The sequence below is a fragment of the Macrobrachium rosenbergii genome, chromosome 16, assembly GCF_040412425.1.
Source record: "Macrobrachium rosenbergii isolate ZJJX-2024 chromosome 16, ASM4041242v1, whole genome shotgun sequence".
NCBI lineage: Eukaryota > Metazoa > Arthropoda > Malacostraca > Decapoda > Palaemonidae > Macrobrachium > Macrobrachium rosenbergii.
This window is the reverse complement of record NC_089756.1, coordinates 44,201,274-44,228,860: the sequence shown is the minus strand read 5'-3', so window position 1 is coordinate 44,228,860 and position 27,587 is coordinate 44,201,274. Positions and strand designations below refer to the sequence as shown.

General features: G+C 38.5%; 1 protein-coding gene across 5 annotated transcripts in view; it reads right to left on the bottom strand.

The window, feature by feature from the left end:
• LOC136847381 (homeobox protein extradenticle-like) overlaps positions 1–27,587 on the bottom strand; it is a 78,761-nt gene that overhangs the window by 30,242 nt on the left and 20,932 nt on the right. For all 5 annotated transcript variants that reach the window (XM_067119012.1, XM_067119011.1, XM_067119015.1 and 2 more), the window contains exon 2: positions 6,107–6,297. In XM_067119012.1, the coding sequence (XP_066975113.1) occupies positions 6,107–6,297 (191 nt within the window). The remainder of the gene's footprint in view (positions 1–6,106; positions 6,298–27,587) is intronic.

Genomic DNA, 27,587 nt, shown 5'->3' with positions numbered 1-27,587 from the left:
ATGAATAAATGAATATTCTTCTGAAACATGCTCTGGTGGGCTGGACATTATAAATCTTTGATGGAAGAAAAAAAACATTAGTACAAACAATGCCACTGCTCAAAGGATACAAAGAACAAACAAATCTTCAAACTAATAATTACCGAAAATCACAAACTCGTCAAAATACTGGTTTTTTCATCATTTGAGCAATGTCTTAACCTTAAGATTATTAAAAATGTAAACACAATCCAGTGGGATACTTTCAACATGTGAGCATCTAATGCCATTCCAATTCACTGAGCAACATTAACATTATAAGTGTTCCTACTCAAATTCCACACTTGAAAGTACTCTGAGATAACTAAACGACATGCAGCATGACAAATGAAGGTTAGCAAGGTAATCAAGTCATAAATATCTCATTGAGCCTCGCGTTTAAATGTTTGGGTTTCAGTTTTCACAACCGGAGTATACTGCCTAAACATATCTACAGCAACAGATGACCCAATCCTCACTTGCCTTATAAAACTTCATAAAACTATTGAAAATAAGAAATATAAACGAGAGAGAGAGAGAGAGAGAGAGAGAGAGAGAGAGAGAGAGAGAGAGAGAGAGAGAGAGAGAGAAATAAAATACTTGATGGGTCGTAACAACTCTAGCCAATCACTTGTCTTGGTGGCACAGCCTCGTAAATGACCAATCATGGGTCTCTCCAGCTACGTTCAGGTTGCGCCTCCAGGAGGGCAAAGTCAAGGAGACCCAACGACGCTTGTGGGGGAGCCCTAACTGGCCACAACGCCTCGTTCTCGCCTTCAGAAGCACCCTAAATGGACCCGAGATCGCCAGGAGTGTTGATTACCTTCGGCAAGAGGTGGGAGGCCTCGGCGGGTCTGCCAAAGACGGAGAGGAACCGTCCGAAATGAATCAGCATCAGGACGATGTCGATGACACAGTGCGAATTGTAGGGTGTCCGAGACAAGCCGTTCGACTGAAGATTGTGGGTTTTATAAGGTGGTGGAGGAGGCCGTGATGCTCTGTTATGGGCCGTAACCCACCGGACTCACTCGTAAACGGCACCACAATGCCTACCCCCCGCCCCACTCCCATCGGAGTACCACCCATGTGGTCCGACGCCCAACTCACCACCGATACTCTTTTACCCTTCCTTATTACCATAGTAGCCTTGTGATGCTGTCAACGTTATTCTGAGTTCCATTTTCTTTTTATTCACTTTCATGGGAGCAATAAACACAGCGGATAATCGAAAGAATCCTGAGGAAATAGGGGAAGTGACTACTGCGTTTGCGGAGGACGTACATTCTATAACAACTTATTTAGTAAAGAGAAAAGGCGGATACTTTTCAGTTAACTTATTCTTCTAGAAAACTCTTTAAAATCACGATTTTATATACAAGTAAATATAGCCTAATTTAACGTTTGGTCCATTTTCTCTTCAAGGTAAGTTAACACGCAATGCAAATGAAGATTTTCTCAAGCCTGCAAGTGTTTCTTTAACATTCCAAGGAGAAAATGTTACATGATCACTTACATCGACGCTATAATATTCCTGATTTAAACAGAGGATACATAAATATAAATCAATTAAGAATCATATAAAATAGACAATTATTAAACAACACTCATTACTCGATGAATATCGTGTTAATTCTTTTCATCAAGCCGATAAATATATGTAAAGAGGATTCATATTTTTCCATATATAAGGAAATAAAAAAATAGAATGAACCCCTAACATCATACCATTTTCGACATCGCTCTTAATAATTGGCGCATGAATATGAATTCAGAATAAAACTGAAATTAGGAACGCCCTGTATTCCTAGACGCTTTTTAAATATTTTCAATTTACGAGAACACATAATCGCACCTAACAACTTTACAAACGAGAGAGAGAGAGAGAGAGAGAGAGAGAGAGAGAGAGAGAGAGAGAGAGAGAGAGAGAGAGAGCCCAACGTACAACTCGACCATTTAAGGAGGCACTTGCCATGCAGGGGGAGTGGCAGAGCAAATTACAAATGTTAGGCTCAGTGCTGGTACTGAGTTACGCCAATATTAAAGTCCTCTATATTCCCCTCTCGTAGGACCCTAAGAGCCTTGGCTCTCTCTCTCTCTCTCTCTCTCTCTCTCTCTCTCTCTCTCTCTCTGAACAGCAGGAGAAAAATCTTGTTTTCGTTATACTCCCGATTTTATAACAATCGCACTGATATGGTTTTGAAATATAGCCGGTGATTATATCCTCGACAACGATTTTTAATTAAATCCAACCTCTGTCCTTCAGAGCAAAACAAACACTTTAGTGACAGTATAAATTTATGAAAATCTGAAACAATAATGCTACTGAGTAAGAGAGCACAGCATCTGTAGTGGCCAAGAGTATTAAATCTTTATGAATATTATGCCAAGAAAAAAAATCCTTTAAAAATGTGAATAGACTTTTCCTCCTCTCCTTCAAAAGACTGGGGAAACGAGGTTTTGGGAGTGGGGGAATTAAAGAAGGGGGGGGTTAGTATAAAAAAAAAACTTATTCCCATGGGGAACTTCGCGTAAGAGGGAGGGTAAAAGGCAGAGGCACTAAGTATGGGTAATTGGAGTTAAAAAGACTGACTAGGGCAGTTCATGGGGCATTCATCTGGTTCTTAATCCAGCCACTGCCGTATGAAATGGGTCGTAAACCCCGGGGAGGCCGACCCTCTCTCTCTCTCTCTCTCTCTCTCTCTCTCTCTCTCTCTCTCTCTCTCCGTCATTCTTTCGTTCGCAACGATCGCCTCGACGTAACTTTCTCTTCATCGAATATACACAACTCTGAGAAAAGCAGCATTATATATTCCAGTCGGATCATCGAAGAAATGACAGGGTGAAATGGGGTCATTCCCCAGTCATAAGCGGCCCCCTTTCTCCCCCTTATTTATTAACAGCGACACTATCATGGCTTGCCTGTCAAGAGATCAAGCAAGAGAGGTCAACTCCATGCCAAATAATAAATGCCACCTAACGTATCGAAAAAGAAAAACAAATGAAAAACCAAAAATGTCCGACAATATATAAAAGGAAATGGAAAAACCTAACCGACATGAGAAGTGACACTGTCCAACCAATAGAGGGGCTGAGAGAGAGGGAGGCCGGGAATGGGGGGAAATGGGGGTCACGTCCCCAGGGCCACTACTGACCTGTCATGTCAGCTAATGCCCACCAGGTTCCTATTTTGTTACTGTGGAATCCGGGAGGTGTCAGGACACCGGGTGTGAATCCTTCACTGCACGTCACACAACTGCCACAAATGCTTTCCCGTTAGGACAACTACACGACACATCCTGGCCCTGGGGGACAGGGAGGGGGGCGTGGGTGGGCTGGGTGGAAGGCAGTGGGGAGGGAGGGAGGAATAGGCAGCCCATTCACTCCCGTGTTCTCTATTTGACACCCCTTTCTGAGGGAGGAATTCGGGATGGTTTTACCTGGAACAAATTATTGAGCGATACGTGAAAGCACTCTGATTCTATTCAATTCCGATTCTGTTTGGAATTTGAACTAAACCGGAGACCACATCAAAGGAAAATATATTAAACGTCTGTCATAATCGTGCCAAGGGCCCAAGAGCAATGCAAGCTGAATTAAAAATTTTGGGCTACTATTTCTTTGGCATATACTGTACTTTAAAGTCTTCTACACATTTAAGATCCAATGCTCAAAGCGTCAATAATAATAATAATAATAATAATAATAATAATAATAATAATAATAATAATAAGTGTCGCGGGTGTTTATAAACCTAAGGACTCTTATACCCACGTTTCATTGCAAGATGGCGACACAGTCCATGATAAAAATATCTAAATTTCCCGGAGAAATATGTGTCCAACTTTAACGAAGGCGCAGCCTTGTTAAATATAGCAGAATTGATGAAAACTTATCAACAAAAATGTAGTGTACGACTTATCAACAAAAACTCTAGTATACGACTGACTGACTGACATATATTAGAACTGAACTGTATTTGGGGATTAAAGTAAGTAAAGATGTTCGTTGGGAATACTTCGGACCAGTAATTATTTACTTGACCAAACTCATTTTAAATATACTTTTTCACCTCCATTTACTCAATTATTTGTATAAAATATATTTAGGTGAGCTCTCTCTCTCTCTCTCTCTCTCTCTCTCTCTCTCTCTCTCTCTCTCTCTCTCTCTCTCTCTGAAAAAGACAAAGACCATTAGCAAAGTATGTAATACCCTAAGACAAAGCAGTGGAATAACAATTTGAGCAAATGAATACTCTTAATCGGACAAAGTTATGCATGTATATCAAAATGAATTTCCTTTTTGCTTTAATTCTTATAAACGCTTTCATTTCGTAGAACGACAAAAAATTTGGAGCCGCAGCACCATCAGCACGATCGAAAAGTTAAAAAAATACTACGGAGATGGTCAGATAGCAACTACCATGTATATATAAACAGTGCATGCTAGTCAAACATATGCCAAGGAAGGAATAAACTTAACTGCAGAAACCATATTATTTGTTGCACAGACAATATCGTGAACAAACGCAAAGATATTTCTTATGTATATACATACACACACACAATATATATATATATATATATATATATATATATATATATATATATATTAAATATATATGTATATATATAATAAATAAAAAAAAAAAAAAAAATATATATATATATATATATATATATATATACATATACATATACACACATACACACTGCACACATACTACAAATTTACTCTATACTTATAAATAAACCTTGCTAACCTTCAAGTCATATTTCCTAATGTAAAAACCATTAAAAACCACCATTATACTGTTTGCCTTGAGAGGCAATAACAATATACCAAAGAAGTATTCCTGCAGACCGAAAACCCATATTCAAAGGTGATGATGGCAGACGATATCGAGAACTCCAAGGACGCACAAACAAACAAACAAACAAACAAAGGTGTTGTTCTGCCTGGAGAGATCAATACATTTTGGATTCTGTCATCAGGCCAATTTCATGCTGGTGTTAATGAAGTTGCCCCAGTATAGAGGCTTTCTTCGGGACCTTGTTTCCAGGTGATGGAAGTCTATTCAAGAAGAAGAAGAAGAAGAAGAGGAAGAAGATAATGAAGATGATAATGAAGAAGGAGGAGGGGAGAAGAACGAGAAGAAGACGAAGAAGAAGGAGGGAAGAAGAAGAAGAAAATAATGAAGATGATAACGAAAAAGGAGAGAAGAAGAAGAAGAAGAAGAAGAAGAAGAAGAAGAAGATACTGAAGAAAAAGGAGATGATGATGATGATAATGAAGAAGAAAAAGAAGGTGATAATGGAGCAGAAGGCGGGGAGGAGGAGAGGGAGGAGAAGGAAGGAACTGACGTTGGCGAAACAACTATTTAAATAGAAAGACAATGACCGAAAGAGATTTAACAGTAACCGTAAACAGCTATGAGTAAAAAGAAGAGGACAATATAGTGTCGAAAGAATAAGAGAAAGGGGGAGGGGTAAAATGAAAATCGACGAGATAAAATGCGTAGAAAGATGGCATACTAATAAAAGCGAATCGAGAGCATGATGTTGTGAGGAGAAAATAATGACTATCAAGTACAAGCTATTGTCAGAGAGGCAAGTCACAGTTTAAAAGATAAAGGATTAAGATAAATTAGCATCTGGAAACGTGCCATTAAAGAATGGGATTTGAAACAGACCTTCGGAAACGAATCAGACACAAATGGAATACGACACAAAGCTTGACCTATCACCTGAACAACAACTTGGGACTTCAAGGCATAATGAATAACACAGGTTATGTATATATCTCAACAAACAATTAACATATGACAATAACAATGACTGTATGACAACAAACCCCTATATATAAATAAAATAATGATAATAATGTTAGAAAAAAGAAATAACAAGCCGAAGCCTGACTGATGGCCGCATGGACTCTTGCTCAGCGAACTGCCTGAATAGAAACACCACAACAAAGGTCCTGGAGAACTTGCAAAAACACCACAAAACAGCTATGACTAAGACGATCACGGCACAGATGACGATGAAGACACAGTCTTTCCCCCTTTTTGCAAAGAGATCGACGACCTTACCTGGCGTCCAGAAACCTCGAGCGCAGTATCATGACGGCCTCGCACGTGGATTGTTTCAGCTGCATCTGTATCGATGAGAATTTCTTGTGGATGATCTGGACCATACGTTCGATCTCCTTCGGGGTGATGGGTCGCGTGCGGCTCTGCTCCCGCAAGAGGTTCATCACGTGCGTGGTGAATTCGTTACAGGCCTGCGAGGAGACAGGACGAAAAAATCACACGTTTACTCAAAAGGGTAAAATATTGATACATTTACTCAAAAAGGTAAAATATACATTTGCTCAGAAGGGTAAAATATTGATACATTTACTCAAAAAGGTAAAAATATACATTTGCTCAAAAGGGTAAAATATAGATACATTTGCTCAAAATCGTAAAATATAGATACATTTACGCAAAACGGTAAAATATAGATAAATTTGCTCAAAAAGGGTAAAATACAGATACATTCACTCAAAATGGTAAAATATTGATACATTTACTCAAAAACGTAAAATATACATTTGCTCAAAAGGGTAAAATATAGATACATTTGCTCAAAAAGGGTATAATACAGATACATTTACTCAAAAGGGTAAGATAGAGATACATTTACTCAAAAGGTAAAATATATAAACATTTGCTCAAAAGGGTAAAATATAGATACATTTATTCGAAAGGGTAAAATATAGATACATTTGCTCAAAAACGTAAAATATAGATACATTTACTCAAAAACGTAAAATATAGATACATTTACTCAAAAAAGTAAAATATAGATACATTTGCTCAAAAGGGTAAAATATAGATACATTTGCTCAAAAGGGTAAAATATAGATAAATTTACTTGAAAGGGTATAATATAGATACATTTACTCAAAAGGGTAAAATATAGATACATCTGCTCAAAAAGGATAAAATACAGATACATTTACTCAAAAGGGTAAAATACAGATATATTTACTCAAAAAGGTAAAATATATAAACATCTGCTCAAAAGGGTAAAATATAGATAAATTTACTCGAAAGGGTAAAATATAGATACATTTACTCAAAAGGGTAAAATATAGATAATTCGAAAGGGTAAAATATAGTTCCATTTACTTAAAGAGGATAAATACAATTAAATGCATAAATTACCACACTTCTGTAATAAACAGTTACATGAAAAAAATATTAGTTACAGAAAAAGGGACAAATTCTGGCACATCTACAATTAAAATAACTGAAGATCCACCAGGTGGCTCGATTGAGTGGGTCTAAACTATAATGACATGAAGTGGAGATGGGCTATACTGAACAATCTCGACTGAGTTTTCAAAGTTCTACAACCAAGACCTTAATACTGACGGCAGTTTAATTACTGTAAATTAAATTAACAGATCAGGATATATATATATATATATATATATATATATATATATATATATATATTAGATAGATAGACAGATAGATAATTACCCTGTCCATCGAGAGAGAGAGAGAGAGGTATGGGTATGGTACGGATATGGGTAAGGGTATGATACAGATATATGGGTATGAACTAGCAAATACGAGCAATAGCAGGCATCTGTTATATATATATATATATATATATATATATATATATATATATATATATATATATATATATATATATATATATATAATTACCATGTCCGAGAGAGAGAGAGAGAGAGAGAGAGAGAGAGAGAGAGAGAGAGAGAGAGATTGTTGCGGTTGTTACACCCAAGGCAGGCAAAGAGTGAAAACACCAATAATCGATCGACGAGATACAAGGTTATAGGGAAGTTGATAGGGCACCACCAGCACCAGTCACTCAGTCAATCGGGGAGGAAGTCTTTCAAACCCCTTTAACCAAATGCCGAGTCGGCTGCATGTATGGGATTCGACACTAACTCTTGAAGAACACATGCATTGTGAAATGTGGCATCATTTACAAACAACCTTACGTTTATTTCAAGATCCTCTACATTATGAAACCATCGTATGACATTACTGAATATGAAAAGTAAAAAACCCACATAAAATTACCACAGAAATTGGACTATTTCTATGCAAATATGTTGATTTCGCAACGAAATCTTAAAATGAAACGACACTAGATTTAGTCCATTCTCTAATGAGATTAAATAATATAAAAATCTGAATTTGTCTATAATTTTGTATACATTAACAGCACTGAAATACATGAAGCCTGATCTCATTCTGAACTTATTCTACAAGAAAATAAAGTGACTCTGGTTGATGAACAACGCTTCGACTACTCTTGTGAGAATAAAAGTAAAAGAAAAAAAACCATATTGAAATTAATATAAACGAAATTATTCAAGAAACAGTACCTCCAAGCCACCAAAATAAAAAAGAAAAAAATAAACGAGAGGATATGAAAGACTGCAATACTCATGAAAATTATGAAAACCGTAACAAATTACAGTAGGCAAGTATAAGCAGACACAATTACGCATAAATCGATACTAAAAACTTTTAAGTCGATTAAATGTGATGATGGTTAAAAAAAAAAAAAAAAAAACAACAGAAGATTAGAGGGAAGAAGACACAAAATGGAAAGACGTCCATTAAAGGGTTACAGGAATGGGTCCTCTACCACCCCATTACCGAGGGAGGGAGGGGACCCTTCACGACCATGGCATCATCCATCATTGCTCCGTCACCCGGGAGTGACGCCAATACTGTAATGCATTCATGGGACCTTCATTTCCCCTACCTCAAAACGCCTCCTGCTCTCTCTCTCTCTCTCTCTCTCTCTCTCTCTCTCTCTCCAGAACTGCCCTACATCAAAAAGAATACTTTATTTCTCTCATGATTTTTTTTCGACTACCTCAATTTCCATCTCTTCTCTACAAAATGCCCCGTACTTCAAAAAACATACTTTAGCGTTCTCGCCGTTACTTTGCCCTACCTCAAAATTCATTTCTCTCTCTCTCTCTCTCTCTCTCTCTCTGTCTCTCACCCACAAAAACAAGGCCATGCAGTGTCATAGGACAAAGGCCAGCACGGGAACCGCAAACCGAACATCAGCAACGCAAGAAACAGTCGGGAGGAGCGACTTGGAAACACAGGAAGAGGCAGGAGCCATTAAGACTCGATAATTGGCGGTTGTTGCAGCAGGTAAGAGAGGCATTAATTCGACATTATATTCCTTTGCAGCCAAAGATCACACTGCCGGGTCAATGGAAGCCAACAGGTAATTAAACGAAACCAATTAAATCCTCTTCAGGTTACCTCTCGCTAAAACTTCATCAGTGATATTTCTCTCTCTCTCTCTCTCTCTCTCAAAAGGAAATGTACAGGAAAATCTTAAAATCAGTTATAGTTAATTTTTGGTCACTTGTTATTAATGGGGGAGTATAAAAGAGAGACACATACGGCTGGCAAAAAAGAACTTGGGAGAGAGAGAGAGAGAGAGAGAGAGAGAGAGAGAGAGAGAGAGAGAGAGAGAGAGAGAGAGAGAGAGAGATTCCATGGTTCCTCCATGTTTTATTCATGGGCGGGGATCGAGGAACAAAAAGGCTTCAACGTTCAGGCAATCAGCGCGTTGCCAGTTTTTGCACTCGTAAGTTTTCCTCTAATTGCCATGAGCGGCGAGTGAACGGGAGACCGACTCCCCATCTCCCATCCCTCCCCCACGTCTCTAAGGATACCCCCACCCTCACCTACCCCTCCCCAACCCCCTCAACATCTCGTAAGAAGAAGAAGGCATTACCAGAGAACACACTCAGGACGAGAAACTTCACATTGGGGGTCCTATTTCTCTTCCTCCCCATTCCTTGGAACTCGAAGCTTGGTGGTGGTGCCCACGGGCATGGTTCCGGGCATAGTTCCAGAGTATGTGCACTGGGTGAACTCTAAATTTGTGGATAATCATATGTGTGGTAAATATGTTCTTTACCGAAAAATACCTTAACCATGATATAGTCCGAAACATGTAATTATATGTGTACGTGTGTGTGTGTGTGTGTGTGTGTGTGTGTGTGTGTGTGTGTGTGTGTGTGTGTGTGTGTGTGTGTGTGTGTGTGTGTGTGTGCTACAGACACAGATCTAAATATAAGCCAGACAAAATCATGACAAGCTCAGACAGAGAATGTACCTGAAGATTAGATCCACCGGGGATTACCTCGTAGAGAGAGAGAGAGAGAGAGAGAGAGAGAGAGAGAGAGAGAGAGAGAGAGAGAGAGAGAGAGAGAGAGAGCTTAATTTGAGAAACCAAAACGCCGACATGGGACATAATCTCTTGTTATCACACTCCACTTATAATGAGACGTCGCATATGCACAAACAAAATCCCAAAAGAAAAGTAGCATGTCTAATTATCAACAAAATATAAGCTTCGAATGCTGTAATTATTCAAGCCACAAGAACACCGCATACATTAATGACAAAGAGTGAAAAAGGGGCTACCGGAAGAAGTCACGGAAATAAATCCTGGCAGCAAACCCATCCAGAGAGAGAGAGAGAGAGAGAGAGAGAGAGAGAGAGAGAGAGAGAGAGAGAGAGAGAGAGAGAGAGTTCCAGTCCCTGTCCAAGAACAATTTGAGATAAGAATCGCTGTGTCCAAGTAGCTTAGACTGGACCTAATTATAACCAGCTATCTATCGGATTTGCCATACCAGATAGATAGTGGTCACTGATCAGCTGTATGTATTAACACACTCCAATGAAAGTTTACACCCTATGACAGTCAAAACCCCGGATAAAAGAAGGGGATTAGCGTAAGTTAACGGTCCGGCCTAGTACTGCTGAAACTTGCAACAAACCACAGAGAACTGGTACATCCAGCACCGATCCATAATGAGGCCCGAAAATAGATCACATTTACCTCTAAGTACATCATTGGTTTCATCAATGCAATCATGATCAAATAAACAATAAGGATAACACTAGTATAAAATGGTTACGATGAATGTAGAAAACCGAGTCTTAATTTCAATGCAACCATAAACCACAGAAAATTTCTCAAAACTGGGAAAAATTTATCGTCATACATTTTTAATGACATAAAAGTTGCTCCCCAAACTTCAAGGCAGGTATCGGCTGGAGTGAACAATAAAATGTTAATGACTAAAAGAAAAAAAAAATTTTAAAGATTGCAAAAAAAAAAAAAAAGTCAAAGGGTCCTGTACCCTTTCACATAAGAGAAAGAGAGAAAGTTGGCCTAATCATAATATCTAAAAACAAATCTCTAAACAGACGTACAGAACTATGAGCTACAATTCCAGCATTAATAATGCGTCAAGTAATTAAGAAATTATATATATAACCACACATATATATACATATTTCACTCAAATTATTCTAAAATTGAAAATAATAATTAATCAGAAACTAAATCTTAGTGAACCGGTCGAAAAGTTTCAAAAAACGACACTTGACAAAGACATGGGGAACAATAAATATATTAACATATAAAAAATGTCTCTACGAAAGGAAAGGATATGGTTAACAAGATCTGGATGATGGCGTTATGGGTGGGTGGGTGGGTGTAAGGGGACTGCGCGAACGAGGGTAAGGGCGAGTATGAGGCGGTGTCAGGAGTAGTAGTAGCAGCAAGAGGAGGAGGAGGAGGAGGAGGAGGAGGAGGAGGAGGAGGAGGAGGAATTTGGTGGTTGTGTTTTGTGAGGGCGGTGGTCGGGAGGCAGTAAATGCGGCAGGGGTGATTTGTACTGCGGTACATGGCCGTGAGAACCCACCGCTTGCCCCGCCAACAGAGAAAAAACCCTCACCGCAAAAACCTCCTTACGGCATTTCTTTACATACAGACACACACACACATACGCACATACATACATACACACGTACATACAAACCACCCACCCAACACTATTCCTCCTTTCGCCCGCCCACGCCTCCCAACACATGCTGATGTCTTCTTATGTATACCGCTTCTCTTTGCCTCTTTTAATAATAATAATAATAATAATAATAATAATAATAATAATAATAATAATAATAATAGTCTGGCATCCTAAAGTATAGACTACATTTAAAAAAGAACATTAGATATGGCACTAAACCAGCAGAAAATGTACATATGCAACTTGACTAATATCAACAGCTTTCTAATAATAATAATAATAATAATAATAATAATAATAATAATAATAATGGTGATACGAGTTTGGCACCTGGATCAATTTACTTTGCAAGCAACTGTGGATTTGGTGCTAACGCCAATTATTAATAAAAAAATAAGTACTTGTAACAATAATCACATGGCGTTGAGAGCACAATTACTTAATTTTCATTGACGTTCCACCAAGTTGCTTCTTGATTTGAAAATCAGTCATAAAAAAAAAGGAGAGCGCAGAAGTTTCTTCGGCGCAATCGAGTTTTCTGTACAGCCTCTACAGCGTATAATCAAGGTCACCGAAAATAGATCTGTTTTTCGGTGGTCTCGGTCATAGACAAAGAGGTCTCGGTGTAATTCTGTATGAGCCGTGGCCCATGAAAGTTTAACCACGGCCCGGTGGTAGCATATCCTATATCGTTGCCAGAAGCACGATCATGCCTAACTTTAACCTTAAATAAAATAAAAACTACTGAGGCTAGAGGGCTGCAATTTGGTATGTTTGATGACTGGAGGGTGGATGATCAACATACCAATTTGCAGCCCTCTAGCCTCAGCGGACAGAAAAAGTGCGGACAGAATAAAGTGAGGACAGACAGACAAAGCCGGCACAATAGTTTTTTTTTACAGAAACCTAAAAGTAACTAAAGATACACAAACTTAACTAATATCTCAAACTTACATGTTCTCCTCTCCTTCTTCGGGGACAAAGGTTGTCATATCAGTAAGAACAAAAATTTAATTCAAGGACCAGTTCAACTGGCTAAAATAATGTTAAAAATTCGATAGCGCAAAATCAAGCAAGTACCAGACCACTAACGAAAAGCATTAGAAACTTGTCGACTTGAAGGGATATCCAGGTTCCAATTAATTTTTTCCTTTTTTATTTCTGCAAATTGTAGCGACCTTTTAGTTTTCTGTAAAAGAAAACTATTGTTGCCGGCTTTGTCTGTCCGTCCGCACTTTATTCTGTCCACACATTTTTCTGTACGTACTTTTTCTATCCGCCCTCAGTTCTTAAAAACTACTGAGGCTAAAGGGCTGCAAATTGCTATGTTGATCATCCACCCTCCAGTCATCAAACATACCAAATTGCAGCCCTCGAGCCTCAGTGGTTTTTATTTTATTTAAGGTTCAAGTTAGCCATAACCATGCTGCTGGCAACGATATAAGATAGGCCACCACCGGGCCTTGGTTAAAGTTTCAAGGGCCGCGGCTCATACAGCTTGATACCGAGACCACCGAAAGATAAATCTATTTTCGGTGGTCTTGATTACACGCTGTACAGAAAACTCGATTGCGCCAAAGAAACTTCGGCGCATTTTTTACTTCTTTCTTTTTAAACAGCCTTCATTTACGTATTGTTTGAATGCGCAGTGAAATCATGAGTTATAACTTCTGAGGTAATACAAACTTAGCAAAAACTGAGCGCTTTCAACTGAAGCTCATAACTGAGCTACAATATACCTAATCACTTATTTGGAAATACTAATATAATAGTTTTCACGACAATGCGGCGAAGAATGACAGTAACAATAACGATTATCTCATTCATCGCCTGGCGTCAAAACAAAGTACAGATTATATAAGACTTCAATATTCTGCTATCTTTGTCATCTAAGGAACACACTACAAACTGTTACTGTTACCATCAAAGATAGTAACCGATAACCATATTAAAAGCAATGCACACGGCAATGCTTTAGTAATAAAACTGGTATGGACTTCATACTGGAATATAACTACAGGGCATTGTAAAAGTAAAATACACAAGGCCTACCACTGCAGTTCACGAAGAGATAAATCATTACGTAATAAAGGGCAAAATAACAATTACCAACTGAAATAAAACTTCAGGAAGTTGCAAAGCAGGAAATCTTCCCGAGATAGTCACTACATCTTAATTACCACTGTCATGAAAAACAAAATTCCAATAAATTTATTACTAGAAATCACTTGGAAAATCTAATCAACCCGTTTCTGGTAAGTCACCATATCATTTAAGAATCTGTAAAATTATTATCTTGTTAGGATTATATTCAAATTTAAATGGAATTTGCAATGATAAGTGTACTAGGTAAATCATAAGTGATGCAGGTAAAATTATTATATTTAGACCTACACATAAGACAAAACAAGGGAATCCACAGACAATGAATGGAGCACGCGGGGAAAACCGTTTTTCCCCCGAAGGGAACCGACGGGAGGGGAGGAGGAGGAGGAGGAGGAGGAGGAGGAGGAGGAGGAGGAGGAGGAGGAGGAGGTGGGGGAAGGTGGAGGGAGGAGAGGAAAGAAGTCGTCGAAAGCTTGGAAAACTTGCACGGCCGATGGGCGGTCATAAACCCATTCTCAGGAGCCGTGAATTGCACAGGTGGGTGTTGTTCGAGCCTCCGAGGTGGAGCGGAACGGGGGAACACACCAAGGCTGGCGACGGGAAGCCCACAGGGGGCTACTTTTAGGCCACGTCTAAGTGCTGATTCAACCGACAATAATATGCAAATGATGATACGCGGTTCGCTCGGAATATCGTCAATTACTCTACACCAACCAATACCATACAACCCCATGCGCGACATCCTACATATGTTGATCAATGACTGACATCACCTACATATGTCATTTGCTTAAGAGCATTTCAAGTTTAGTGGCAATGCAACGAGAACGTACAACACATGCGGTAAACAAGTTTAAAAAGTAAGCAAAGCAACAAAAAGCAAAACGCCAAAATGTATCTGGAAAAGATCGCTCAGCCAAAGTTGAAGTTACCACTGGGAAGTTTTACAGAAGACTAGATTGCAGAAGGTTCACATGTGAACACTGTAATCATTACGTACTCTCATCATAGAAAAATACCACTACTTCGTTCGTATCAAGAAGAAAATCAATTTATGTAGCTTCATCCTTACGAGAATTTCTTCCATGAATAAAATACCGTCACTACTGCTATCCTTCTAGTCATCAACTCTGACTCTACTGAACAGCAATGCTCAGAAATAGAACGGAGCCCAAAAACTTCAAACTTACCAGAAACCAAACAGATTTTACCAACATAAAAAGTATTTCGTCACGAACAACGTCAACAACAAAGCATGTGGTGCATTAGGCAGCAATAGCAACAGCAACAGCAGCACTACAAACGTATAAGCAACAGCGGCAACAGCAGCAATATTTACCCCCCACCTTCCACCCCTCTCCTCCAAAGCATCATGTAAGGAGGGCTGTCTGCCAAGTAATACCTTGGTAGCGGACCCTCACAATACCACCGCAATACTAGTTGGCCATTACAGTAAGCTAGCGTCCTCTCTCTCTCTCTCTCTCTCTCTCTCTCTCTCTCTCTCTCTCTCTCTCTCTCTCTCTCTCAAAGGACTATATAAAATACAGTATGTGAATATGTGAATAAAAAATTGAGAGCGTATATACTTTTGGAATAAGAGCAATATATAAACATTACAGCGAACATTATCAGGAATAATGCAGAGAAAAATATGCACTGTGAGCCATATCCTCTCCACTCACTCCTACGAACCCTTTACTGACAAGCGGCTTAAAAATACATAAAAAAGAAAACATACCACGCATACTCTGCAATTACGGACATCCACCATTCAACAAGAAGTTCATCTCCTTAGAGAAAAAAAAATGCATACAGGACTTTGGAGAATTTTTTCCCCTTAACCGGGAGAAACAGGTAATATTCAAATTATCTCAGAACACAATTCATCCCCTGTCATAGTAATTACAGAGCAAGATACCTCACACAACCCATTCAACTCCCTTCGCTCTCCGTTTCGGGGCTGTCGGTATACACCATGGATGGCCTTAGGAGCACACGCACGTAAACACATACACACACACACACACACACAAACACACACGCACATGACAGACACATTCTTCATCATTCAATTGCTTCATGCTGCCTTCCCATGTTTTTCTTTAGACTCCTTTTGATATAAATTTTAATACAAAATTCTCAATCCTCGCATTTCATTGCCTCGTTCTTTTAATTTAAAAATAGTTTTAAATGAGCGTGTGTGATCTCTATAACAATTATACACCCTTATCAAAAAAGAACTCTCTCTCTCTCTCTCTCTCTCTCTCTCTCTCTCTTTTGTTGAGGTTTTGACGTGGATAGATGAGCAACACAGCCAGGTACTCATCAGTAGACAGGCAATGGCCAGACCGTAATTTTGACCATTAGAGATGCATACAAAATTATTTTGATGATCTACCTTGCACAAGAAGTAGAACAAAAAAAAAAAAAAAAAAAATTTAGGTAAATACCAAAATAAAAAAAAATATGATACCTGTATTTGCAATTTTAAATTTCATGTTATTTTCCTTGAACCCAACAGACCCTTCCCTTGTTCATAATGATGGACAATGACTAAATACGATTCTTTTCCTCCAGAGTAAAGAAACGAATATAATGGCCCGAGAGAAAATAAAAAAACCTCAGAATTTCATGGAAGCAGTGAATAACACACTGCTGACCCCTAGTGGCCAGTCGAGTCCTTGTTCTTCAGACAATATTGCTGTTCTCAAAACAAGAAAAAAAAGTTAACTTCAATATTACCACTCTACAAAACAATCGTTCGAAACGCAAAGTTCTCGTCGGCGGGATAAATAACGACGCGATAAACAAAGGTTGCACTGGGTACGATGATGACCTGGAGTCCTCATCCTTCAAGAAGGAGAAGCAGAAGAAGAAGAAATACCAATTATATCGAAGTCCTTTTCAAGTTACATCTGGGGTCCGTCCGATCCGAATGTGCGTTCCGTCTGCCCCAGGTGGTTCGGACGAAGACTTTCAAATTAGTTTGTAATGGATTGATTTCTCCCGGTCTAATGAGAAAACACATAAAACTCAGAATAAAAAAAAAAAGGGGGAGGGGAGAGAGCAGGAGGAGAGGTTGATCTAGACTTTACCACCAGAAATTACTGATTTTTGTCGTCAACTTTATCAATAAAATAACTTCCACAAAATAGACGTACCTTTTATAAAAGTAAAAATTACTCAAATTGCCATAATACTATTACCAACCAAGTTGTTCTGAGGCCACAACCTCCGCCAAGGTAGAACAATCCCCACTCCTTTTCCCCTGTACGGACCCTTATTCAGATGCGGACCCTCCCAAAATCTAATTTTTTTTCGTAAAATCGAGAAACAACTTTTTGCTTATGTTTGCTGACAAATTGACAAACAACAAAACCGAGTCAAGAACATGGCCTCCTTTTCGGAGGTAACAGCAATAAAACCAACTAAAGAGTTACACAGGTAAAGGGTCCGGTATTTTTTATTACCAAATTAAATAAACCGCGGAAACAGCCGAACGCCTTCATCAGGTACTGAAGGTGTTCCAACAAATTATTTTAGCTATAGTCGACCTGTCTCATGTCTGTGTATTGCCGCATCTCATAAATTTTAGAAACTTTAAATCCAGTTTGAGTCGTTTTAAAGTTCACGGAATCTGCACAACCGAAGGAAAATGACGTGAGCGCCTAGAAAGGAGGGAAAACCTGCTGTCAGATTCTGTAGAATCAAGACAAAACGAGCTGAGAAATCTTACATGTTCAATAAAACATTGGCAGACAGAAACAGAAATAAAAGCTTCCCTGTAGTTCCAGAGGATATCTCCTCTGCGCCTGTGGTGGAGTACGACGATGAAGAAATTGGGGATGATTTTCATTCGTTTGTTTCAAGGTTGATGGCTAATATTCAGTTCCCCTTCTATCCTACTGACACAGAAAACAACCCAACCTCGGCAGCCAAATGTACTGTATATTCATTTTCTAGTAAACTACTATTTATTTTCTATGCTTCCATCCTGAGTACTTTCGGGGCACTATAATAATGACGTTCCAAGTGCGGGTTGGCAGTTGACTCACCGTGCGATTTTAAATACAGGACTTGACGAGAGATGATGTGCGGTTTGAAACCCTCTAATAAGTCTCAACACGACACTGCGCCTTGTAAGAAGCACAGCACGGAATTAATGAATGAACGCAACTTGACATGTGTGGGGGAGCGTACTCAAATGGTTCTTGCACGTTTTCCACAGGAAAATGAATAACGCACAACCGGCATACCACAGGGTATATCCTCTCTCTCTCTCTCTCTCTCTCTCTCTCTCTCTCTCTCTCTCTCTCTCTCTCTCTCTCTCACATTCCTTTCTACACATCTATCCTTTGTTCTTTTTCTCTCCCTCCAAAGACCACCTCTTAACCTCACCACCCACAGCTGCCCCTCCAACATCGTCCCCTGGCAGGCTGAAAGTGGGGCGGGGGTGGGGGAGGAGAGGGGGGATGACTGTGGGTTCGGGAGAGACCGTGCAATATACTCTGGGATCAATTAAGGAAAGCCCAGGGATCCTGGGCGTCCTAATTAAGGAGCTCCGTCTGGGGTACCCTGCCCGCAACATTACTTACGCACACAGATACACACACACACACACACGCCGGTGAGCACTTTAAACAGACGCACGAACGTACGGGAACAGTCTGACATATCCTCTCTCCCGAGTCAATGGTTCTAATACTAATACTGATAAAATAAAAACTTCAATGCAGTACTCCACAATAGTATTTACAGCGACGTTAATAAGAATGTTTATCAATAATTATAGTCTTCATCCATAATGATTTACTTAATATCGTTTGGGATAAGAAACAAGAAAACTAAGAAAGTACGAGCACAAAAAAAAAGGATACCTACAATAAAACGATTTTGCTAACGGAGTGCTACTAATTTCACACTGTTTTTTAACAGAGAAATGTAAAGTTTCCACTCTTGTGTTTTATTGCACCACTAGTTTTCGGCAGTTCTGATGAATGCTTCATTCGCTCCTCTTACATTATTTCTCTTACTCCTGATTATACAAGGAGGCCCGACTGGTTTCCAATCCTTCCAGCGTTGTACCATGGAATACTCCAACTTCCTTTATCTCCCTTTAATCGGATTTCCAAAATCATCTTCTCGACATCTTCCATTATTCGATCTTCATTTCTGAGCGTTTGCTGAAACGTTTATCTAATCAGTTTGAAATTTCATGTAATAATTTTTTTCGTCCTCAATTTTCGTTCAGGCTGCATCCTGAACTTCGCTGACTGCTTGAAAATTTTCCAACATGACTTGGAGGAGCAATGAAATTATCACATAAGTTTAATGCAGTTGGGCAGGAACTTGAAAAGTATATCTTGGACTTAATTTGCCATAAACAACAGTCATGTTTTACATATTCTAGTGATATTTTTTGTTGCCAAACAGCACACACCATTCACGTTCTACATACTCAAGTTTCATTGAAGCTACCAAAGAAAACAATAACTATTTACTTTTCGTAACGCTACTCGATTTTCAATTCATGTGGAGAACCTTATTATATATATAATAAATATAATTGTCACTGAGTGGCAATTGGGAGTATAATGTGATCACCTCTAGATGGAAGAATTAATTATGTATACCCAAATGGATCCTCCAACTTCTCAGATAAACCTAACAATCTCAAAAACGTATTTTGTATATAAAGCATGTCGATAAAGCACACGAACGAGAGAGAGAGAGAGAGAGAGAGAGAGAGAGAGAGAGAGAGAGAGAGAAAAGGGGGGGGTATGTAAACGAATCTTTCTCGGAGAAAAAAAAAAATCTCCCCCCCCATGTAATCCCCACGAGATTGGCTTCCTCATTACACGTAGCCAAGGCCTCCTCCATCCCTCCCCATCCCCTAGGATTAAAGGGTGGCTTAAATTGAGTTCCGCGTATTATTAATCCCACTTCGCCTACTCTTCCTTATTTCACACTTTTATTAATTGCCTTTTTTCCCATAATCATCCCTTTTTATTCCTTTCCTCCAAGACGGGTTCTTGTCATAAGCGCCCTCGCCCGGGTCTCCCAGCCGCCGATGTTCCCGCTTATAAACCCCCAAAACCTCACCGACCACCAACCCACATCAAAACCCGGGAACCCACCCAGGCCCAGCAACCCCGACCCACCCCATCTCCATTACCATCCCATCCTCAATTTCATTTCAATTTTTCTAAAACGACAATAACGCATACAAAAGGCCTAATTAAGTGGAGGCGAAAGACGGATTTTTATGGTACATAATTTTTCTAATGAATAAACAAATTTGATTCTGCTAATCCTCCCAGCAAAAAAATTAAACTAAAAAAAGGCTTTATGAAAATAATACATTACCTGCTTTAATAACCTCTATTATATTCAAGGCCATAAAATAGACAATTTTTATCTCAAATATCGCCGGGAGCTCATTCTTTTTATCAGTATATAACAAATTCTGAATATCGTACTTTAAAAAATCAGTATCAACATAATTCAAAGCAAATGAAAGGCAGGAATCAATTTATTTATAGCGCAATAAAACATGAATATCGTCTATTTGTTCAAGTACATTCATCAAAGAAACATTCACGCATGTATCCGTGTTCAGAGACATTCATTTTCCTATACATCAACTATTCATATTAAGCAGATAAACATTATTAAAAATAATATCATTTGCAGCAAAAACAAATGTAAATATCAAGCCGTCCAATATGAAGCAATTATATTGTACTATGAAATCAACAGGAAGTATCAGAAATGATCGGACCTAAAAACTGTCAAAATGTTAACATAAGAACTTCCTCTATAGAATACTGTTGATAAAAAACTTAGAATATTATTGATTAAAGTCTTTTCATCAAACACAACAAAATGAAGTAAATGACGACACAGAAACTGCTACACAGCGTCCAAGATGAAGAGAAAAGACAAATTTAGCAAATAAAGCAACTCATAGCAATACACAACGCGTAATCGGATAAATTGGAAAGACCTTTCAAATAAAGGAAAAAGAAAGAACATAAAACTGAAAAAAAGAGAAGGGAGATAACGGCTTCAAGATACAATAAAATGGCGAATCTACTGAGTAAAGAAAACTGCTAAAATATTTAAAACGAACAGCTTCAGTATCGTCAATACCAAACAATAACACAATGAATAAAGGACAAAGCCCCAAAAGGAAAAGAAGGTTAAAAAAAATCGGCAGGATCTCAAATGGGAACCAGGAACCAGCAGATATGGCACCGCCACTTCAGCAAATCGCTATCAGTGGCACCCAGACAGAAAAAAAAGAGAGGAGGAAAGAGGAAGACAAACGGAGAGAGAGAGAGAGAGAGAGAGAGAGAGAGAGGAGAGAGAGAAAGTGCCATCATCATTACCATCGGCACTGCTACTTACTATTACTGCTACTACTATTACTAACTACTGATGCTGCTACCATCGCCACCAATTGCCGAGTTAGTCTGGTGTACGTGCAATGGGACGTGGATTAAGGTTCTCTCGTTCACGCCATTACTCCACTAAAAAATGGAATCATCAACTGCCCCTAAACTCTAATGCTCTTCTAGGGACGGAGGAGACTGCATAGGACGACCACAGGGGAGAGAGAGAGAGAGAGAGAGAGAGAGAGAGAGAGAGAGAGAGAGAGAGAGAGAGAGAGAGAGAGAGAGAGAGAGAGAACAAAATAAACTTTAGTCTTCTGTTCCATAAATGCACGATTTAACAAATTCTCACAATTTGAAAATTAAATTATGATGAATGTCTACCCTGTATCTTACGCTCAAAATCAACTATATTCAGAACCAAATATCAACCAAACATATAGTGTACAGTGCCTCGGAATTTTTCTGCACTACAATTTCATCCTTGGTGTTACAGTTAAAGGATGGGTATGGATTGGGTTTCAGCTTTGTTTTACTTCTGGATCACTCCCTTTTAGAGAATGAGGATTATCTTTAGGTGAAAATGCACCTTTATAATCATGCTTCCTCCATAAACAGAAAACAGAGACAGTTCAAACTGTTTTCTGAGCTCCTGCACTTTGCATGTACTGACGAGCGCGTGCACAGTATATATATATATATATATATATATATATATATATATATATATATATATATATATATATAATTTATATATATATATGTGTGTATATATACACACATACAGTATATATATGTATAATATGATGATTATTATCACTTTTGTACGTAATTCATTTATCACACACTACCACAAGTGAAAAATAAGAAACGGGGTGTAGGTCCTGACCGGTTTCGACTTTATTTCCAAGCCATTGACTTCCTGTGATATATATAAAAATATATATATATATATATATATATATATATATATATATATATATATATATATATATATATATATTTATTTATTTATATATGACATAGAGAGCAGTGGCCCTCCAAGAAGTTAGGAGAGTCTCTTGGTTAATGATGTTTGCCCAGGCGGCAGACGACCTGTACTCTTCCATAATGAAGTGGCCTGCTGAGAGAGCGCCTCCAGCGCCCAAGGGTGGAGGCGATCAGACTGTACTTAAGTGTCTCCTAGTCCATTAATGGGTAACTATTTGCATAACTATTTTATGAAATGGAAGTGATATTAACAGTAGAGGTGTACTTTCAAATAATAATAATAATAATAATAATAATAATAATAATAATAATAATAATAATAATAATAATAGTTTCTTTTAACTGATAAGGATAATAAAAAACGCCTAAGCAAGTGATATTAACAACAGTGGTTGTCGCCATTCATATAATAATAATAATAATAATAATAATAATAATAATAATAACAATAATAATAATAATAATTGTTTCTTTTCATTGATAAGGATAGTCAAAACTGCCTGTCCTCGATTTGATATTCTCTCTCTCTCTCTCTCTCTCTCTCTCTCTCTCTCTCTCTCTCTCTCTCTCTCTCTCTCTCTGTGGAGCACCTTCACACTCCTAATCGGATTTCCATAAAGCTGTCAAATTTCCCTGGCCTCATCTACATATTCAAAATGGTCGCTAAAAGTATCATAAGTTACAGGCAAAGGGAAAAAATACCTCCCGACTACGGCGAAGCTCTTAAATTCCAAAAGCTTTAATGGCAAACGAAGAAGAAGAAGAAGAAGAAGAAGAAGAAGAAGAAGAAGAAGAAGAAGAAGAAGAAGAAGCAGAAGAAGAAGAAAGAGGTATTATTGAGGAGAGGAGCTGTGTGTCTTATATGCCCTACTTATTCAGCTTCAGTGTCAACAATACAAATATGTGTTTAGAAGGAAACGAGGATATATAATTTAGGATTTATGACTTTTTGTAATTCTCAGAAAAATTGCCATAATAAATGGAAAGTCACATGCTTAATACTCAACGTTTTTTAAAGTACCTTGTGTTTTACCTATTAATATCCTATGAAATTTAGTGTCAAAAACACCTGGGGCCTGGGTACTGGTAATACGCAGACTACTTATTTTTTTCTTATACATCTTCAATAACTCCATAATTAGCTGAAGCTTTAAGTAAACTGTTCATATTTATGTATGTTTACCTAACCTATCACATTCAACCGAAAAACATGGTTAGTGTTTGAATACTCAAACAAGTAAAAAATGCGACGAGGTTTCTTCGGCGCAATCGAGTTTTCTGTGCAGCGTATAATACCGTATGAAACTCTCGACAGAGGCCCATGAAACTTTCAGCCACGGCCCGATGATGGTCTGTGTTGTTGGCACCTATGGCGGTGGCCCAAGCACGATCATGGTTAAATTTAACCGTAAATAAATTAAAAATTACTGGGGCCAGAGGGCTGCAATTTGGTATGTTTGATGATTGGAGGGTGGGTGATCAACAAACCAATTTGCGGCCCTCTGGCCTCAGTAGTTTTTAAGATCTGAGGGCGGACCGGCAGACAAAGAGCCATCTCAACAGTTTTCTTTTACAGAAAACTAAAACCATCGACTGGCTTCAAGACAGGATACCCACAAACCCCCAAAAAGTATCCCGTTTCAAAGAAAGAAAGAAAGAAAAAAAAAAAAATACAAACAGAGTTCCGTAGCAAAAGTAGCCCGTTCCTAGAAAAGGTAGATGACCCCGAGTAACTCACGAAAAGGAACTCTTAAAAATCAGGCTCGCTGTTTCTTTAACTTCCCTGAAAGTCTCTCGGGCATAAATTTCACAATCCGCCATTCAAAACCATTAACTCTGGCAACAAATTTTATTATTTCCTCCTAAAAAATCGACAAAGGGACGCTGGGTGGTAGCAATGCAAGAGGAATGATGGGGACAAAAATGCAAGACTAACAGGGGGAAACAGTAAATTGAAATAGGAACTGTGCGAGAATTAGAAGACGCCAATAAGTTGGGCTGGAAAGGAAAGACTGAAGAGGAAAACATTCAGACAAAGAGGCAAAGAAATTTCAAAATGAATATAAGGGAAAGAGAAGGATGAGGAAGACAAGGCAAAGAAAGCCAGGAAACGGAAATATGACCGAGAAGGAAAGAATATGATAAAAAATGGTAATAATCATAGATGAATGATATGATAACAGCAAGATAGAGAGAAAAGAGAAAAAGGGGAAAACACAAGATAAATAGGGAAGGTAAGAACGAGGAGGTGAACGTGGAACATAAAATTATGATATACTAGCTGTTTTATTATTATTATTATTATTATTATTATTATTATTATTATTATTATTATCATTATTATTATTATACGGAAGGAAAGACTTATGACATTAATTTTTTAAGCAAGCTTTCGCATAAAAATGAACATTAATGATATAGGAAAAAACTGCTGTGAAGCAAAGTAGAATGAAAATTATAAAAAAATAGACCCTGTTAACGTTGACGGCACTTAAAGATACCATCTAATAATATATGTTACGAAGTAAAAAAAAGATAGGAAAGAATACGTAAGTTACATATATAAAATACACTACAAAATTCTCCTCCAAACGCACCATTGAGAGAGAGAGAGAGAGAGAGAGAGAGAGAGAGAGAGAGAGAGAGAGAGAGAGAGAGAGAGACTAAGTCTCGTTAAGCAAGCGGGGGAAAAAACCTAAGTTTTTCAATACTCCTAATTGCATCTTTCAATTTTCATCCTTGAGGCTTCGACTCAAAAGGAGCCTCCCGCCATATTGTGGCGTGTATATATATTTCTCTGACTCTTAACTGTGCTTCTTCAATAGGGCTGATTTAGTGATATCAGAAGACACCACAGGAAGAACGGGGGCCTCCCTACCCCACGGGGAACGCACCGTGGGTGGGGTGGGCGCGGGGGAGAGGGCTAGACAGGTAAGTGATTTAAGCAAGCCGCAGCTCCAAAGGGATGCCACGAACACTAATCCTTATACGGGACGCCCGCCGAGACGCGAGTTATTACGGACGGAATAAACCCGGATAAAATCACACAATTAAGATTACCAAGTAGTCTGGAAATTTCATCGTAAATATCTCGCGTCTAGCAGGAAGGTCGTCCGGACTACAATTCAAGTTCCACGGCTAAAGAGAGATATTTATCGCCGGTATTTCATTAAACTCATCTGACAAGACTCGCATTCAAGTCAGCCAGTTCCAAACACCACAAATGAGAATCACATGAACATTCAAATGCAGATTTCTTTCAGGCTTCCTCGGGACGGGCGAGCCAGTGACGCAAGCCACGTCACAGCCCACTGCAAAATAGTCAAGACTAAATAGTCCCTAAGCACTTTTTTTTTTTACTAAGCTGTACGTCACAGAACAAGGATACTAAAGTGTTCTGATGTTTAACACATCGGAAAATTAATGTCTCTCATGCACCATACACGACAAGCACCCATCATGCATGGGACCACTGATTAAAAATTCCTCTTTAAACTCTTCTCTTGGGACATTCCAGCCTCCGAAAGCAAAATCTCAGTAAAGCCAAAGTTATAACGAAGTGTTATACATTATCTTTACATAAATGTAAATATTCAATTACGAGAAGAACTGATATTAATCGTTCAACCAACCATATACAGTATGTGATTTTAAAAACAACGCATGCATAGGCAGAAATGGACAAGTTCGTATATGTATGTACAGTTTTTCAAAACGAATTTTTAACTGATTATATTTATATATATATATATATATATATATATATATATATATATATATATATATATATATATATATATATATAATACAAGAGAGATAGACATCCTTCTTGCCGTAGCAACCTATTTGCACCAAAGAAGGGATTAGGAAGAGCCTATTGGTAGGATTTGTGGGACTGCAGGGTAGAGACGGCTGGTTAGGGAATTACGAGACAAGAGGGATGACTTTGGGTTGTAGGGAATGCGAACTTTTTCCGCTAATCAAGAGGAGTCTTCCTACTTCCTCCTCTCCTTCTTTCCATCTTTCCCCCCTTTTCATTCTCCCGATGAAAGGGTTTCAAAAGCGACGTTTCCCCCTAAATGTCCTTTCCCTTCTGTCGGAGCAATCAACGGAGGCGAGTGACGATCTCTGTCCCAAGGCTGGGGCGGGGGGCTCCGGCCCCTCTCATCATCAACAACTGGGCCAATCTCCACCAGTCACTATTCCTGCCCCTTCCCTACCCTCCCAACACGGCCCCCTTCTTGGTCCTTCCAACCCCAACGGCCCCTGTGTCTCCTTCAACGCCCTTCGACACTTCTCTATCGCAGGCCAATCACCCAACAGCGTAACTCAAACCTTTCAGAATGACCCTCCAAACTGCTGCCCTTGAAGAATACGAACCTCTGATGGCTCCAGATTGTCCTCGAGACATCTATGGAGAGAGAGAGAGAGAGAGAGAGAGAGAGAGAGAGAGAGAGAGAGAGAGAGAGAGAGAGAGAGAGAGAGAGAGTATTACCTGCCGTCACTTGGGGTAAAATGAGTGCATCCTTGTTGGCATCGTGTTGTAATAATAAAATAAGAGTGAGTGTGTGTATATATATATACATATATATACATACATATATATATATATATATATATATATATATATATATATATATATATATATATATATATATATATTACATTATGTATATATATAAGTATACAAAAATGAAATTAACCAAAATAAAAAAATGAACATTAAGGCGTTTCACTGAAAATCTCTTGAATGACTAAAGAATTACCAAAAAGCACGAACATTCGCTCCATTAGGAAATATAAACTGGGATGAGGAAAATCAACGAGAACTGAATTGAGAACATTGAACATGTTCAATGTTTTCAATCCTGCAGTATTTACATAGAATGACGTAAAAATCGATTATGAAAAAAAAAAAAAAAAAAAAAAAAAAAAAAACAGAATCTTTATAGCCCCACACCAACGAAAATCAACAAAGAACTAAGGATAAAGACGTACGATCATCAGGGCGATCAAGAGAATCTCGATGGCTCCGAAGTAAGATCTAAAAATAAGACGGGGAAATGGAGGAGCAGCAGCACAAGAGCGCGTCTTCTTATCAGTTTTAATCACACCGACTTCCATTCGACTATAATTAAAAGATTAAAGAAAATTCGCCGCCGCTATCTATCTAATCTCCTTGAGTATGAGACTCCG